Genomic DNA, 15,527 nt, shown 5'->3' with positions numbered 1-15,527 from the left:
TGTATAATTTCCTGTAGGCGTGAAATGTTTACAAAAGCCTCTTCTGGCCCTAGGCCCTTTGCCCGGCCATGACCCACATCACACCGGTAGTCCAGCTTCCCCGGGTGGCTGAGCAATGACCAGCTCACCTCTCCCTCCCCCCACAGTGCTCATGAGATGACGCCTGGCATACTCTCCTGCTGCGGCTGGGTGGCCTGGGCCCTGGGGAGAAAGGATCAGCCCATACCTGGGCTGCCCCATCGAGACAGGGAGGGCAAGTGGCCCCGCTGGGCAGACAGGTTGGCCCATGGCCTTTCCCATCACTCTGGGGAAGAAACTGATGGCTGTGTACTTGGCGGGCGTCTGGTCGGCAGGAGCTGATGCATGGCTGGCTGCCCACACTGCCCCAGTCTGGCCAGCATAGGCTTTGGTTCCTCTGGCCTGTGTGTCCTGGTTCTGGCATCTGGCAGTGCCCTCTGGGCTCCCGGAAATGTGGGCAATGCGCCTGGACCCTCAGGCAATCCTCAGGACCAATGGGCTGGGACCCAGAGTGGCCAGCAGTGGCCTGGTCTCACCTCCACCCTACCCCCACTCAAGAGGTAGGGAAATTGCGGCTGAGTTTGAGGCAGGGTCCTACCTAGGGTCACAAGGGGAGTCGACAGCAGGATTGGGTGTCCTCTTGTGCCAGGAGGGGCCTGGCTGGGCAAGAAGGCAGCCTTTGGGCCCTGAAGCATCTGCTGACAGCACACACGAAGCCAGTGTTTGGGGAAGAAAATCCGGAGGTTTCCTTAGCCACAGGCCTGGCTTCCGCCACTGTTTCCATCACGTGGGGCTCAAAGAACCAGCTTTGTTCCTGCTGCTTAGGTAGTGTCCCCCTCCCCCCGACAAATGTCCCTGGCTCCAGATGGCGTTTGGTGAAATCGTCCAGGCCACCTAGCCCATGGCCCCCCGCTCTGGCAGGAGCCCAGGCCTCAGGGGCTATGACATTCACTGGTGCTTCTTAGCTTGTCCCCCGCTTAGGTAAGAAGGCAGGTTAGACGGGGCTGCAGTTGGGGGACTGCCTTGGTGGGGTGGCGGACGGCCTCTGAGAAAGCCTTTACTCCTGGAGAGTAGGCCTTTGTTATGGAGGCCACTGTGGGAGCATTTCACTGAGGGCCACTTCCCCTCCCCCTGCAAGAGCTGTGAGGGGGGCTTGAGGGCTTCCTAGAGGTAAAGTCCCCAAACCACGCCCCTCTTTTAGACTGTGAAATCCCACCCCCACCCCGGGAGTTCCTCAGCCTCCCGTTCTTCTGCACTGAGCGCCCAGCAATTCGTCAACATGACCTTTGAAGCCTGCCGACAGGCTCTGGTTCCAGAAACTTCTGCTCCAGGTGACCAGATCACCGCTGGGACTCTGGACTTATTTGTCTCTCCAGATTTGGGGGTGGCGGTTGACCCTCGGACCTCAGTTCTCAAATGGGTCTGGGAAAAGTCACCAGTTTTCAGTTTGTTCAGCCTCTTTCTTAGTGGCAAGACAGGAGTAACAACTTCCAAGCTCCTACACGCCAGAGAGGAACCAGAGACGCTCAGGCACCAGCTTGCTGTGTGACGCAGCCTGTGTTTCCTCGTCTGTCTAGTGGGTCTCAACACAAAGACTCTGTGGCCACGTGCTGCCAAGACCTGTCACAACAGGCGTGTTGGGGACCCTGGCAAATGTGAGTCCGTGGTGGAGTCACCAGAGTCCGGGCCCTCCAGCCTCCCTCCCCGTGACCTCAGGCAGCAGGCCTTCTCTGAGGTCAGACAGCGCAGCACACCAGAAAACAGCCAGGTGGGCACAGGGGCCTCGAGCCTAGTGCCCCATAGCTGCTTAATAAACATTTATGAAATGAACTAACGAACAAATCTCTAGGTTCTCCACCCGGATGGGGATGGGGGCTCAGCATGACACCATGCTCTGGTCTCAGACTGTGCCTCGGTAACTGGCCATGCCAGGTGCGTATGTTGGTGGGGAGGGTGTCTGCCTGGCCATCTCCTGTGGGAATGACATTGGGCATTGATGAGGCTGTCCCCAAAGTTCATGGCTATAGCCCAGGCTCCGTGTCTCCCCCTTCTCTCCCATCCCCATACACCCTTTCCAGGGCCCTGTGTTGATGTTATTATTATGGTCTGAATGTTTGTGTCCCTCCAAAATTCATATGTTGAAATTCTAACCCCCAAGACAATGGTGTTAGGAAGTGGGGCCTTTGGGAGGTGATTAGGTCACAAGGGTGGAGCCCCCAGGAGTGGGATTAGTGCCCTTGTAAAAAGACACGAGCTTGCTTCCTATCACTCTTTCTGCCATATAAGGATACGATAAGAAAGCCATTTGCAATGCAGAAGGGAACCATCATCAGAACCCAACTGTGCTGGCACCCTGATCTTAAACTTCCAGCCTCTAGACCTGTGAGAAATAAATTTCTGTTGCTTGCAAGCCACCCAGTTTGTGGTATTTTGTTATAGCAACCTGAGCAGACTGAGACAGGTATCATCACCCTGTCTGACTCCAGGCTGGGAGGAAGGGGCCATTGCAGAAGCCCTTTTCAGCTCCTGTCTTGGCTCTGCCCTTGCCCAGATCGTGTGCAGGAGGGCCCCTGCGGGCTGCATTTCCCAGGCTTCAGCTCCAGCCTCCACCTACTAGGTAGGCCAGTGAAAGGAGCTGGAAGGCCAGAGGAAGGGAGAAGCCAGGGAATTTCTCTCCCTGTCTCAGGCAGAATCTCTGAAGGGCTTGCCTCCTCCAGTTCCACCAGACAGACCCACTGGGTGTCCGGCTTTGACCAAGGGACCCTCGCCCCTTGGCTTTAGTAACATTTCCTGCTGTTCCGTCAGTCAGGGACTTGTGGAATATTCCTGCTGTTGCTAGTCTCAAGGTTGCCTCACTGTCCCCTGTATGGCTTCTTGGTCATCAATTCTCTGCATTAAATTCCCCTTGTTTTAAATACTTAGAGATGTTTGATCTTCTGTGTACTCTCTGGCTCATACACGGCACCTGTTTGGGCCTAAGCCACAGAACTCAGGGAGCTCACAGTCCTGCAGAATCGAATCCACCCCCAGTCCTGCCATGAGGGGTGGCACAAAGACACAGATCCCCTTCCCCAGGGCAGCCCAAAGAGACCTGTCCAGGCTGGGTTTGTGAGTTGGGGCCATGAAGGCTAAGTAGGAGTTTGCCAGACAGAGAAGATGGAGAAAGGCATTCCTGGGAGGAGCAAGTGCCGAGGTCCACTTGGGAAAGTGCCCAGGGGTGGGGGGCGGTTTGGTGCCATGAGACTCTGGGGAGGGGGGGGCGTGTGTGTGTGCACGTGCGTGTGCATATAGGGGGTCCTGTCTGAGCAGCAGGAGCTGAGGCTGAGTCCCGGCCTGCTCTGTGTGTTGTACACCAGGGTTGCTCAAAGAGTGATCCCAGAATTTCTTGAATTAGAGTTTTGTAGGGGCCGTAACAATCTCTGGGCCTCAGAGGTCCATTTTTAGGGGGCTGGCTTGCTCCAAAGAGTGTGCAAACCACTGCCCTGGGCTCCGAGAGGCCTCAGACCTGGTTCAGCAGGGGAAGGACCCCATGGTATTTGCTTTTCAGAAAAACCTCTCTGGTTCTGTGGAGTGGTGGTGATGGGGAGGGAGGAGAGGCCTGGGGCTGCTGGGGAAGCTGGTTCCATAACCCAGGTGCATGATACAGGGCAGAAGCTGGGGCAGGAGCTGGAGGATGGACTGGATGCCCACCCAGGAGGTACACAGGAGTGGGCGGGGGGTGGGGGGTGGGGAGGGCCGGCCTGCAGTCCCAGGCTGTCAGGGAATCTGCTGACCCAGGAGGGCAGAAAGGGAAGAAGCCTGGGGTGGGGGCCAAGGCTGGATTCTAGAGTCTGCCCCATCCTCTCCCCCCACCCTGGGCCGACGTTTCACTTCTTGTGAGTGTCAGGGCAACACCACCAGCCCTTTACAGGCTGCAGTCCCATTTTTAAGTGATTCTGTGAGCACTCCCAACCACTGGCTCCATCGTGTTCCTCCCCTGGCCCAGTCAGAGGTAGGACCGGGAATCCAGGGGTCCAAACCTCTGGCTGGGGGCTCCTGCACGTCCTGCGCTAAAAAGCGCCGGGGGTGGGGGCCAGCTGCGTCCCAGACGGCAACGGGAAACACAGTCCACACCCAGGCCCCAGGAGGCCGGGTCACTGCCATTGTAACTGGAAAGACTCCAGGTCCAGGAGGAAGGGGCTGCCCCAACGGCGGGAACAGAGGTTGCGCCGAGTTCCGAGTTTTGCACCGCGCCCCTCTTCCTTCAGTCCCGCCGGGACGTCCCCGACCAGAGGTGACCTCCTAGCAGGGGAGGTCTCCAAACCCCCGGCCCTGCGGGGCGGGCGCCCCGGGAGGGTGCTGGCGGGGCGAGGGGCGGGCGCTCAGGGCGCGGCCGGCGGCTACTCGTGGGCCGCACTGGGCCGGGGGTGCCCTCCCTCCGCCTCTTCCTCCGCGGGCCGGGCCGGGCCGGGGCGGAGCGGGGCGGCGGCATGGCGGGCCGGCGGGCCGGGGCCGGGACCGGGGTCTGGACGCTGCTTGCGCTGCTGGCGCTGCGGGCGCTCGGCGCCGCGGCGCACCCGCAGTGCCTGGACTTCAGGCCGCCCTTCCGGCCCCCGCAGCCGCTGCGCTTCTGCGCGCAGTACTCGGCCTTCGGCTGCTGCGCTCCCGAGCACGACGCGGCGCTGGCCCGGCGCTTCGGGGCCCTGGCGGCGCGCGTGGACGCCGCGATTTGGGCCGAGTGCGCCGGCTACGCGCTTGACCTGCTGTGCCAGGTGAGCGGGCGCGCGGGGCGCGCGCCAGGGGCCTAGTTCCTAGATGGGAGGTCGGCTCTGGCAACCCCACTGGGACAAGATCAAGGGTGGGCGGCGGGCTTTGTAACCCGAGCCCCCACCCCCACCCCCGCAGGAGTAACTGGGCACGGGGCAGAGATTCGGGCATCCTGGGATGGCTCTGGGCTTTGCCATCATTAGCTTTGTGACTTGGGCTTTATCTGGGCCTCGGTTTCCCCTCCTGATGAGGTCATCACTCCCTCAGAGTTTGGGGGGCTCTTCTGCCCTGGCACCGCCTAAAGACCCCCAGTGCCGCGGCCCTGGAGAGCCCTGCCCTTGTTGGAGTACCAGGGTGGGAAGCCTCTGTCCTGCTCGGGGCTCCCCTGCGCTGCCCCCCGGGGAGATGGGAGCCGCAGACCCCTGCAGAGGGCATGGTCAAAGCGCTGGACTTGGGTTTGTCGCGGGGTTTGGGGGCACACTTCTCCCAGTGAGGGCCCTTCCCCCAACCTGGAGGAGCTGTCTGACAGCCCCTCAGTACTCCGGGATCCTGACGTGCGCTGGTGCTCGATCCTGGGTGACCCCCGGTGCTGAGATGTCCCAGGTGACTCCAGACCATACCTTGGTTTGTGCTGTGCCCTTTTCCCGGGATGGCACTCCCACCCGGCGTAGGCATAGGCACTCTCATCCTCCAAGACTACCCCAGTGAGATCCCTTTGGTGAAACCCCTCTGCCCCTGTGGGGGCTGAGTTCCCGCTTCTGCTCGCACCAGACTGTGCCTTAGCTGTTCGTTTTCCTGATTCCGGAGTGCCTGAGCAGAAGCCCTGGCCGGCAATGGGTGGAGGCTGAGAAGTCCTAAGGCTGGCCCTGGCCCCACAGCTGGGCAGTGGGAGGACCCATGAGTGGAGGGGTCCTGCCCACACAGCACAGAGTTGTAGCCTTCAGCTGGCAGGGGCAGGCGCTGATAGGAGGAGCGAGAGGGCTGGCTTAGATCCAGACATACTAGGGTTCGATCCTGGCTCTGCCACTTCCTGGCTTTGCGACCCTGGGCAGGTCATCACTGCACTTCAGTTGCATCGTGTTTACAACAGGGGCGACCCTAGCTTCCCCCCCCCAGGGTTGCCATGAAGACTAAATGACACATACTCAGGGCTCAGTGGATGATTCTGCCTGGGTTTCTCTAGTGCTTCCTTGGTCCCCACTGGTTGCCCTGCCCTGAGCAGGGACTGAGTGGGGCCTACAGGCTGATTCAGGGAACACCCAGAGTGGCAGGGACTTGCTTGGTGGTCACACAACTCAGTGGTGGCACTTGGACCACGATCGTTGCCATGTGAATGAGCCATCTGGGTAAGAAATAAGGGGGGGCTGGGAGCAGACAAGGAGACAGACCCTGGGGAGCTCCAGAATGCAAGGGGGTGGGCAGCTGTCCTTTGGCGGAGTCTGCTGAGCACCTACACTGTGCATCTCAGGGGAGCCGGAATGGTCTGGTCAGGTGTCCCCCTAGCTCACCTGCCTGGGGACTCCTGGGGCAGATCTTCTGGTCTTCCCACCCTGGTCACATAGCAGAGTACGTGCATCCACCCCCCTTTTTTTAATTGAGCATTTACTATGTGCCAGGCTCAGCAGGGCCCAAAGGTGTGCAAGTCTGAGGAGGGAGAAGGGAAGGCTCAGGCCTGCTACCCCTCCCCTGGCAGGAGGCTCCCTCTCTCCTTGGGAACCTTCCCAGTACGGCCTGGCCTTAAGCAAGCAGCGGTAGAAGGGCCACTAGCATCTCACCCCAGGCATCTCTGGGAGTGACCTCATGTCTGGAGCAAGCTTGGAGAGTACACCCGAGGCTGGATCACAGTTTCCCTGCCAGGACCTCGTGGGAGGGAGGGAAGGAGAATGCTAGATGGGGGATGGTATTCTCTGCAAGCCAAGGCTGCGTCTGGATTCAGCACCTCCTGATTTCCACGAGGGGAGGTGGCCAAGGTACTTTATTTACAAGTTTCAGTCAATGACGGCATTCAGGGATCCACATCTGCTTGGACTCCAGATGGGGAGAGAGACCATGAAACCATGCCTACGCCCAAGTCCCCCCCCCGAACCTGCCCCTATCTGGCACCCACAACTCCTCTAGATGCCCAGGATGGCTCCTTAGCCAGAGGCCAGTAGTCCCTCCTGGCCCCTTCAGACCCTTTCTTGGGGCTTTGCCCTCGTCCAGCTGATGCCTATGTCATCAGGAGGAGAAGAGACAACTTGTGACACATGGCAGCTCAGGTCCCAGATTGATGGGAGCCAGTCCACATAGCGAACTTCCCATGTAACTGAGATGGCCTCTTTAAGTACCTAAAATCATCAAAGCATGGTTTCTGATAGAAGTCTGTGCAAAACATGCTCTGCAGGCTCAGGTACTGGGCAGACATTTCCTCGGAGCCTATTAGGAGTTGGCCCTATGCTGGGTGCTGGGCCCAGAGGCAGTTGGCCAGTAGCAAGCTCAGTCTCAAAAGTTCCCTTGTTCATTTCAGGAGACAGACACACAGACACTTACCAGAATGGCCAAAAGCCTTCCCAAGGGTGACTGTGGAGCCATAGTGAGAAAAGCCACACTTACCCTGAAAAAGTCAGGGAAGCCTTCCTGGAGGAGGGGACACTGAGTTGCCTCTTGATAGTCCGTATTGTCTGAGCATTATTTCAACAAACACATGCATCATTTCAGTTTATTCCTCCCAATGATTCTATGAGGTTGGAATTTTTTCCCCTTTTATAGATGAAGACATAGGCACAGAGAGGTTAAGGAAATTGCCCAAGGTCACTCAGGGAATGGTAAACTCAGTCTCCAGTGTGCTCTGACTCCAAAACCCCTCTCTTAATCACTTTGCCTGCCTTCTTGAAGCCCCACCATGTGCTGGGCCCTGGGGTCCCTGCCCTGGATGGTCTCACAGCCTATGGGGTGGACACACAAAGAGGTAACTAAGTCCTAGTCAAGCAGACCAGCTGAGCAGTGGGGAGCTGACAGCAGAAGTGGAGCGCTCACACTGCAAGCTACAGAATTACAGTTTGGTGAGTGTTGTGTCTGAGATACGGACAGAGAGCTGTAGGAGCATCCACAAGGGCTGGGGGATCAGGGCCCTGAGAGAATAGAGGTGTAAGGGAAGACTGTTGAGTTGCGCTTTGAGTCATGAATAGGAGTTTGCCAGATGCAGAAGTGGGCGAGGAGGGAACGTCCTATAAGAGAATATTGTGTACAAAGACTCAGTCTTCCTGGGGAATTCCCTGGCGGTCCAGTGATAGGACTCAGCATTTTCACTGCTGAGGGCCCGGGTTCAATCCCTGGTCGGGGAACTCAGATCCCGCAAGCTGCATGGTGGAACCAAAAAACAATAGACTTGGTCCACCTCAAGAGTAGACGGTGGACATAAGAAGCCTTCGGGACCCAGGACCATGGGTCATGAGTGTCAGTGACGGCACATTGGCAACCTCGGGGCAATAATGTGGGCAGGCTGTTTGCCCCTGTGCTGAAAGGCCCAGACAGCTAAGCAATGTGATACCGGGTTGGTTTTCCATGGGTTTTCTGCTGCCTCCCCCTCACTGACCACCGTGAGGCTAGTTGCCGACTGAACTCCTTGCGAGCAGCGACCGCTGCACCCTCTTGTCATTTCCTGCTCTGGACTACTCAGGCCTGGGCACCAGGTTTGTATTGTGTGTAAGTAAGAGTGCATGGGTCATGAGTAAGGGTTGGCCGGACCCAGTGGGTTTGACGCATGGATGCTGAAATTCCAGCCTGGCTCCCCGGAGGCCCTCCCTGCTCCATCTCTAGTTCTGGGTGGGGTTTGGATGAGTGGAGGCTTTCAGATTGGCTTTCAGAAGTCCGTTTTGCTCCCCACTGTGTCTCTGGAGCCGAGGACAGTGCCTGGCACAGAGTCGGTACCCAGTAAACGCTTGTTGAATGGAACTCTGCTGAGTAATCTGAGAAAAGCCCCGGTCTGGGCCTCGTGAGGCCTGGGTCTGAGCCTCGGCTTGGCCACTTTTTGGCACCTGGCCTTCTTGAAGCCTCAGGTTCTCATCTATACAGTAGAAATCATAATGACCCTACCTCGCAATGACTAAATGAGGCGTGTGCGCACACAGACCCTCCCTGGTCCACCCACGGCTGCTAGCTGGACTCACAAGAGGCCCCAGGGGAACCGTGGGAGAGGCGGCACCGCACAGAGGCCAGGGCCTGGCCGTCCGGAACATGTGGAAACACTTTCCCTGTCTGGGCCTGGGCAGTACTGACCAGAAACACAAGCACGTCACCAAGTGGCCCTCAGCCCCACAGTAGCAGTCATTGGGCCAGGAGGACAGGCCGTGGTGTGACTAAAAGCCCCAGTCGTGTAAAGGGAGGGTACGGCCCCTGGCCAGGAGCCTGAGAACACGGTCAGGAGGGCAGCCTGCCACCCTCTGCCCCTGAGGGCCTCCTGTTGGAACCCAGCCTGGCCCTGCCTGTGAGGGCGGAGCGTGTGCCTGTCTGCGCCTCCCCCGCTGTGGGAAGAGCATCCCCTGATGCCTCTGGGGCCCAGGCTTGAGTCAGACCTGGCCTTGACCTGGTGAGCTCACGCAGGGGGTGGGCGGGGGGTACCGGACTCGTAACAGTTACATATGCTCAGGTCAGAGGCTCTAGCCGAGGGAGTCCCTCAGAGAGCCTGGGGTGCTGAGGCCTCTGCTCTGGGGGGCTCTCAGCTCTCAGGTGGTGGGCACTGGAGCCTGAAGCTGGGAGAGGCCTGGTCACATTTGTTGCCACTGCCTGGGTTCCCAGAAAGCAGAACCCGGGGCAAAGCTCATGGCTCTTTCCCTTATTATGGTGAGAGGACGCTGTAAGCAGACGTGGCAAGGGGCAGAGGGAGAGCCAGTCAAGAATGCAGTTGCGAGTCGGCTGCTGCCAAACGTGACGGATGCTTGAATTGGCAAGACTGGGGTTCCAGAAAAACCACACAAACTGTGAATCAGGACTGTCCTGGGGCGGGGGGTGGGGGGAGGAAGGCGGAGCAGGTTATCTGTCAGCTCCCTTTTCCCAGGGGCCAAAGGTCTGTCACATCAGGCATTAACTCCCCCACATTCCGGATGGGGCCCACATGGGAGATGAGTGGGGTCCCAAGCGTCTCATCAATGGGGATGCCCTCGGTGGGAGGTGAGGGGTGAGCCACGGCTGCTGGGTTTTGCCCTGTGACGTTAGACCCCAGGACCAGTGAGGTCAAGAAGGTCTGAAGAGGTGCCCGGGGGTGGGGGGGCTCCTGATTCATTTGTGTCACAGAACAACAGCTCTGGCAGCAGAGGACAGCCCCAGGGCCCTGCCTGGGAGGGGCTGAGCCCAAGGTGACTAAGGGATGGAGGAAGGGGGTCCCGGTGGTCAGGGGGACATGTGGGCATGTGCGTAATCAACGCACTCACACGTGTACATGCACCAGCCTCCCCGGTGCTGGGAGGATGAGGTTGGCCCGAGACCAAACCCAGATCCTCCATGTTGACCGATGGCGCTGGGTGACACTGGAGGGCCTACACCTGGGTCTCCCCATCTGTAGCACTCTCACCCTCATGGGCTCTTTTTTTTTTAAATTAATTAATTAATTTATTATTTATTTTTGGCTGCACTGGGTCTTTGTTGCTGCGCGTGGCTTTCTCTAGTTATGCCGAGCGGGGGCTACTCTTCGTTGCGGCGCGTGAGCTTCTCATTGTAGTGGCTTCTCTTGTTGCAGAGCTCCGGCTCTAGGCGCGCGGACCTCAGTAGCTGTGGCTCGCGGGCTCTAGAGCGCAGGCTCAGTAGTTGTGGCGCACGGGCTTCGTTGCTCCGCAGCGTGTGGGATCTTCCTGGACCAGGGATCGAACCCATGTGTCCTGCATTGGCAGGAGGATTCTTAACCACTGCGCCACCAGGGAAGCCCCCCTTCATGGGCCCTTGTGATGATTAAATGAATAATGGAGGGAGGAGCCCTTATTCCCTGTTAAGGGCTGGTCAGAGTGGGTCAGTGCTCAGCACAACCCCTAGGTATTCACTGTGGGCCTCCTATGTGCTGGACATGGTCTCAGGCTCTGGAATACGGCAGTGCCCAAGACAGGCAACATTTCTGCCCTCGTGGAATTCAGGTTCTGAGGAAGACAGACAATAAACATGTAAACACACTGATTTTATAATAATATCAGGGAATGTTAAGATTTTGTTCTTTGTTTTTTAAGCCGAGTCAGAGGCCAGGAGGGAATGGAGCTGATGGCTGGGTGGTCAGGGAAGACTTCCTGGAGGTGCCCCTTGAGTAGGGATCTAAAAAAAGTGAAGTGAGGGAATTCCCTGGTGGTCCAGTGGTTAAGAATCCATGCTTCCAATGCAAGAGATGCAGGTTCGATCCCTGGTCGGGGAACTAATATCCTGCGTGCCATATGGCGTGGCCAAAAAAGTTAATTAATTTTAAAAATTTAAAAAGTGGAGTGAATCATGGAGGTATAGGGCAGAGGCAGCATATTAAAAGAGAAAGTGTATAAAAAGGCCTCAGATCCTTTCTGGCACACAGTAGGTGCTTAAGACTAGCTCCTGATGCGAATGTTAGTAGTAGTAGTAATAGTGTGGTTATTCTAACAGAAGCATCAGGTGAGAGAGAAGGAATGAAGGCGAGGAGATACAGGCCCTGTGTAGCTGCTGCTGTGGTTGAGACAGTTGGTGGTAATGGACAGATGGCGTCCTCCCATTTTACAGATCAGCAGACTGAGGTTCTAGGAGATGGGATGACCTGCCCGAGGTCACATAGCTGGTAAGACCACCCCAGAGCATCCCTGAGCCGTCCCTGTCTGTGCAGGAATGCTCGCCGTATGCGGCCCACCTCTACGACGCAGAGGATCCGTCCACGCCCCTGAGGACCGTGCCCGGGCTCTGCGAGGACTACTGCCTGGACCTGTGGCAGTCGTGCCGGGGCCTCTTCCGCCACCTGTCGCCCGACCGCGAGCTTTGGACGCTGGAGGGCAACCGCGCCAAGTTCTGCCGCTACCTGTCCCTGGACGACACGGACTACTGCTTCCCGCACCTGCTGGTCAATGAGAACCTCAACTCCAACCTGGGCCGTGTGGTGGCCGACGCCATGGGCTGCCTGCAGCTATGTCTGGAGGAGGTGGCCAATGGGCTGCGCAACCCCGTGGCCATGGTCCACGCCCAGGACGGCTCCCACCGCTTCTTCGTGGCCGAGCAGCTGGGGCTGGTGTGGGTCTACCTGCCGGACCGCTCGCGGCTGGAGAAGCCCTTCCTGAACATCAGCCGGGCCGTGCTCACCTCGCCCTGGGAGGGCGACGAGCGGGGCTTCCTGGGCCTCGCCTTCCACCCCCGCTTCCGGCACAATGGCAAGCTCTACGTCTACTACTCAGTGGGTGTGGGCTTCCACGAGTGGATACGCATCAGCGAGTTCAGGGTCTCAGAGGATGACATGAACGCTGTGGACCACGACTCGGAGAGGTGGTTCCCCGGGAGCGCAGGCGGGAGGGGCGGGGCTGCGAGCATGGATGAGCCCTGGCGTGACCACACACGGCCAGTTGGAGTTGTGCCCCCCAGGAGCTGTGAAATATTTTGAATGTCACGCTTGGTGAGGGGGCCGAACCCCCTGTTCTGGGGTCAGGGGAGGGGTAGTTGCCAAACAGACATCACCGGCTCATGTCCAACTCCTGGATCAGGTACTTTAGATGGTGCCTTTCATTTGGTTCTCATACAGCCCCATTTTACAAGAAGTGGAGGCTCAGAGAGGTGATGGGACTGTTAGGTCACACAGCTAGGAAGTGTCAGAGCTGGAGCCCTGGTCTGTCTGCCTCCCTCCCAGGCCCAACCCACTGCTCCTACCAGGGCACTATGGCCCGAGGCCCCAGTCTTACCTGGCCCCACCTCCTATTTCTCACCTGGACCTTCTGCCCCCCAGGCAGATTGCTCTCCTCCCCACCCTCCCCCAACAGCTTTATCTGTTCCTTGCCTCCAGGCCTCTGCTCCTCTCAACACCCAGCCTGCTCTCTGGGTATTAGTTATGCCCCAACTGTTTTCAAAACAGGTTTGACCTAGCCTGGCAAGAAGGGCATACATAATCTGTCTCCAATGGGAAAATAAATCCTGTACCAGGTAACTCAAATAGGCAGAATTTGATCCTCGGGTGTTGGAAATGATGAAAGAGCAACCTGGAGAAGAAGGGCGGCAACTCTGGGTTTAACAACTGGAGGGAGCTGCCTCCGTCTCTTCGGCTGTGAGAAGTGGGGTTACTGGAGCCCCTGAGCTGGGGCCACTTGGTGGAAGCTAGAACCATGGTGGACCTGGGTGGGGGAGCTGAAGCCAGCTGGAGTCAGGGACTGCCAAGACACTGCCTGAAACAGAGAGAGAGAGAGAGAGAGAGAGAGAGAGAGAGAGAGAGAGAGAGAGAGAGAGAAATACTGCTGCCTCTCCACCTGCTACTCCCCACTCTCCGCCCTCCAGTCTCTGGCCAATGCCTTCCACTGGCTGAACCTAGCTGGAGGCCACATAGTGGAGGAGCATGGGAAATGTAGTTTTCAGGAGCTGGCCCCCTGAAGTAGAGGAGCATGTAAGGGGAGGACCAGGACTGATCTGAGGGCAAATAGACAAATAATAGCACATGATGCATTCAATAAAATTGTAAACTCTTGACATTGAACTTATAAAAAGAAGGAGTTAAATATGCTGGCTAATGTGAGGTCTAATGTAGATTTTGCCTGTGAGCTTCCCGGCAGCCAGGGCAAAAGGAGAAAACATAATTCTCATTACCTTATATGAGGCTGCACAACCAGTTCTCCAAGAGAGGCCAAGTTTATCACATGGATCTCACAGAGGGAACAGAGAGGGACAGAATGGATGTGTCTTCAATGGTGACTTTTAAATATTGATTCCTGATGAAGACTGAAGATGGAACACAAAATAAACAGATGAATATATTGCAGAGTTAGGGTTCAGCAAAGGCTCTATGGGGACCTCACAAGTACAGCCAAGAAATTGACTCTTGCAGGGGCAGAAGTAGTCACAGCTGGCTCAGGGCAGAGCCAGGAGGGAGTGACCATCCTTGCCTGAGTCAGCTGTCAGTCTCTGTTCTCAGGGCTGAGACCCCAAAGGGAGATGGATGACCGACAGTCTGAGCTGTCCTCTCCGTGGAGGACCTGGAGTTTGGGGTTGTGTATGACTTACCAAGTCGTGTGTGTTGGCCTCACAATAGAAAGGCTTCTGGTCTTGGCTCTGAAGGTCCAAAGTCCTGGGTTCAAGTTGCTTGACATTTTTGTATCTCGGGTTTCTCATCTGTATTAATAAGGGCTTGGCAAGTCAGTCACCAGTCCTGGAACACCTAAACCAGCCTAAGCATTTCGATCAGAGGGAATTTAGTACAAGGAGTTGACTACAAAGGGATTGGGAGGGATGGAGAAGGAAAAGGGGATGGTCAGGTTACCTAAAGATGAGTTCCTGTGAGAAGCTAGAGGAACAAAAGGCAAAAGCATCTTTGTGCTTCTGAGTTTTGCCCCTCCTGGTACCCAGATGTCTGGGTGGAAACCCAGGAGTCCCTATTTGCCAGCCACTGTTGCCCTTCCTGCAACCACCCCTTCTGGAGGCAGCACCAGAAACCAGGGAAATGTGGCCCCTCCCTTCTCCTTGCCTTCCATCCTCCGTTGGCAAGCCCCTAACCAGAAGCCAGCTGGCTGGCAGTATGGCGGAAGGTTCCGCCCTGGCAGGAAAGGAGGTTGCTGAGGAATGAGTGTGACTGAGCACAACCCACACCATCCAGCCCACCTCCTTAGAAGCTACGGCACATGATCAATGAGAGAGTGTGTCAGAAGTGCTCAGCGTAAGTGGCTGGCGTGTGGGTAGCCGTGATGACGAAGAAACCAGTTGTGCCAGTGATTGGGTCAACAGCTTCGCTTGATCCTAACAGGGCAGGTGCTAGCTGTGGGGAGAGTGGAAAAAGCGCTAGACCAGAACTAGAAGTCCTGAGTTCTTGTCCCAGCTCTGCTATCTACAGGCTGTGTGACCTTGGGCAAGTTGCTCAACCTCTCTGAGCCTCTCGGTTCTCATTGGCACAATGGCGTGAATTATTCCTCCTGCCCAGCCTGCCAGATCCTTATAAAAATCACCTGCTATAAAGGATATGAAAAGTCTTTCCAACTATGAAACGGCATCCAGGAGACAGGAGGTTTTATTGCTGTGATCTTGTTTTGTGTTTTGGCTGAGGTTTTTTTTGGGGGGGCGGGGTGCTTATCTTCTTTTAGGATAATCCTGGAGATCGAAGAACCAGCCTCGAACCATAATGGGGGCCAGCTGCTCTTTGGGGATGATGGGTACCTCTACATCTTTACTGGAGATGGCGGGATGGCTGGAGACCCCTTTGGAAAGTTTGGAAATGCCCAAAACAAGTATGTTCTGATTTGGTTGGCTGGTGGGTTGTTTTACATACGCCTAGTTTACATACTATCCTGGAGGGGGGGTTACTTCCTCAGCCACGAAGTGTAGGGTAGTAGCAAGGGCTTTGGACCCCAGCTCAGTCTGCAGCTAGCTGGCTGGGGAACCCAGTCACTTCCTCTCATCAGTTAGAGAAGAAGAAGAATCCCCATGGGATTCATCATCATCATTATCTAGTCATGAAGAATAAAGGTGATCACGTTGTCATGGGTACCTGAGAGGTGACATCACAGAGCCTCTGGGAAGATCAGATTTTCTCTGAAGTCTGCCCAGCCCTGCTGGAGCCAGAGGAAGGAAAAGGATGTTTTTCAGACCTAATGGGGAGTGTGGGCTGGTTG

General features: G+C 56.8%; 1 protein-coding gene across 2 annotated transcripts in view; it reads left to right on the top strand.

Annotated features, from left to right (window-relative positions):
- Nucleotides 1–4,221: 4,221 nt before the first annotated feature.
- HHIPL1 (HHIP like 1) overlaps nucleotides 4,222–15,527 on the top strand; it is a 29,430-nt gene continuing 18,124 nt past the window's right edge. Inside the window, exons 1-3 of one of the 2 annotated variants that reach the window (XM_060003939.1) lie at nucleotides 4,222–4,769; nucleotides 11,567–12,213; nucleotides 15,000–15,143. In XM_060003939.1, coding sequence (XP_059859922.1) covers nucleotides 4,488–4,769; nucleotides 11,567–12,213; nucleotides 15,000–15,143 — 1,073 coding nt within the window. In that variant the 5' untranslated portion in view covers nucleotides 4,222–4,487. The remainder of the gene's footprint in view (nucleotides 4,770–11,566; nucleotides 12,214–14,999; nucleotides 15,144–15,527) is intronic. The other variant, XM_060003940.1, reaches the window with a different exon arrangement.

The sequence above is a fragment of the Delphinus delphis genome, chromosome 2 (assembly GCF_949987515.2).
Source record: "Delphinus delphis chromosome 2, mDelDel1.2, whole genome shotgun sequence".
Classification (NCBI taxonomy): Eukaryota; Metazoa; Chordata; class Mammalia; order Artiodactyla; family Delphinidae; genus Delphinus; species Delphinus delphis.
Note: the sequence above shows the minus strand (reverse complement) of the source record. Positions and strands in the feature narration are given on the sequence as shown.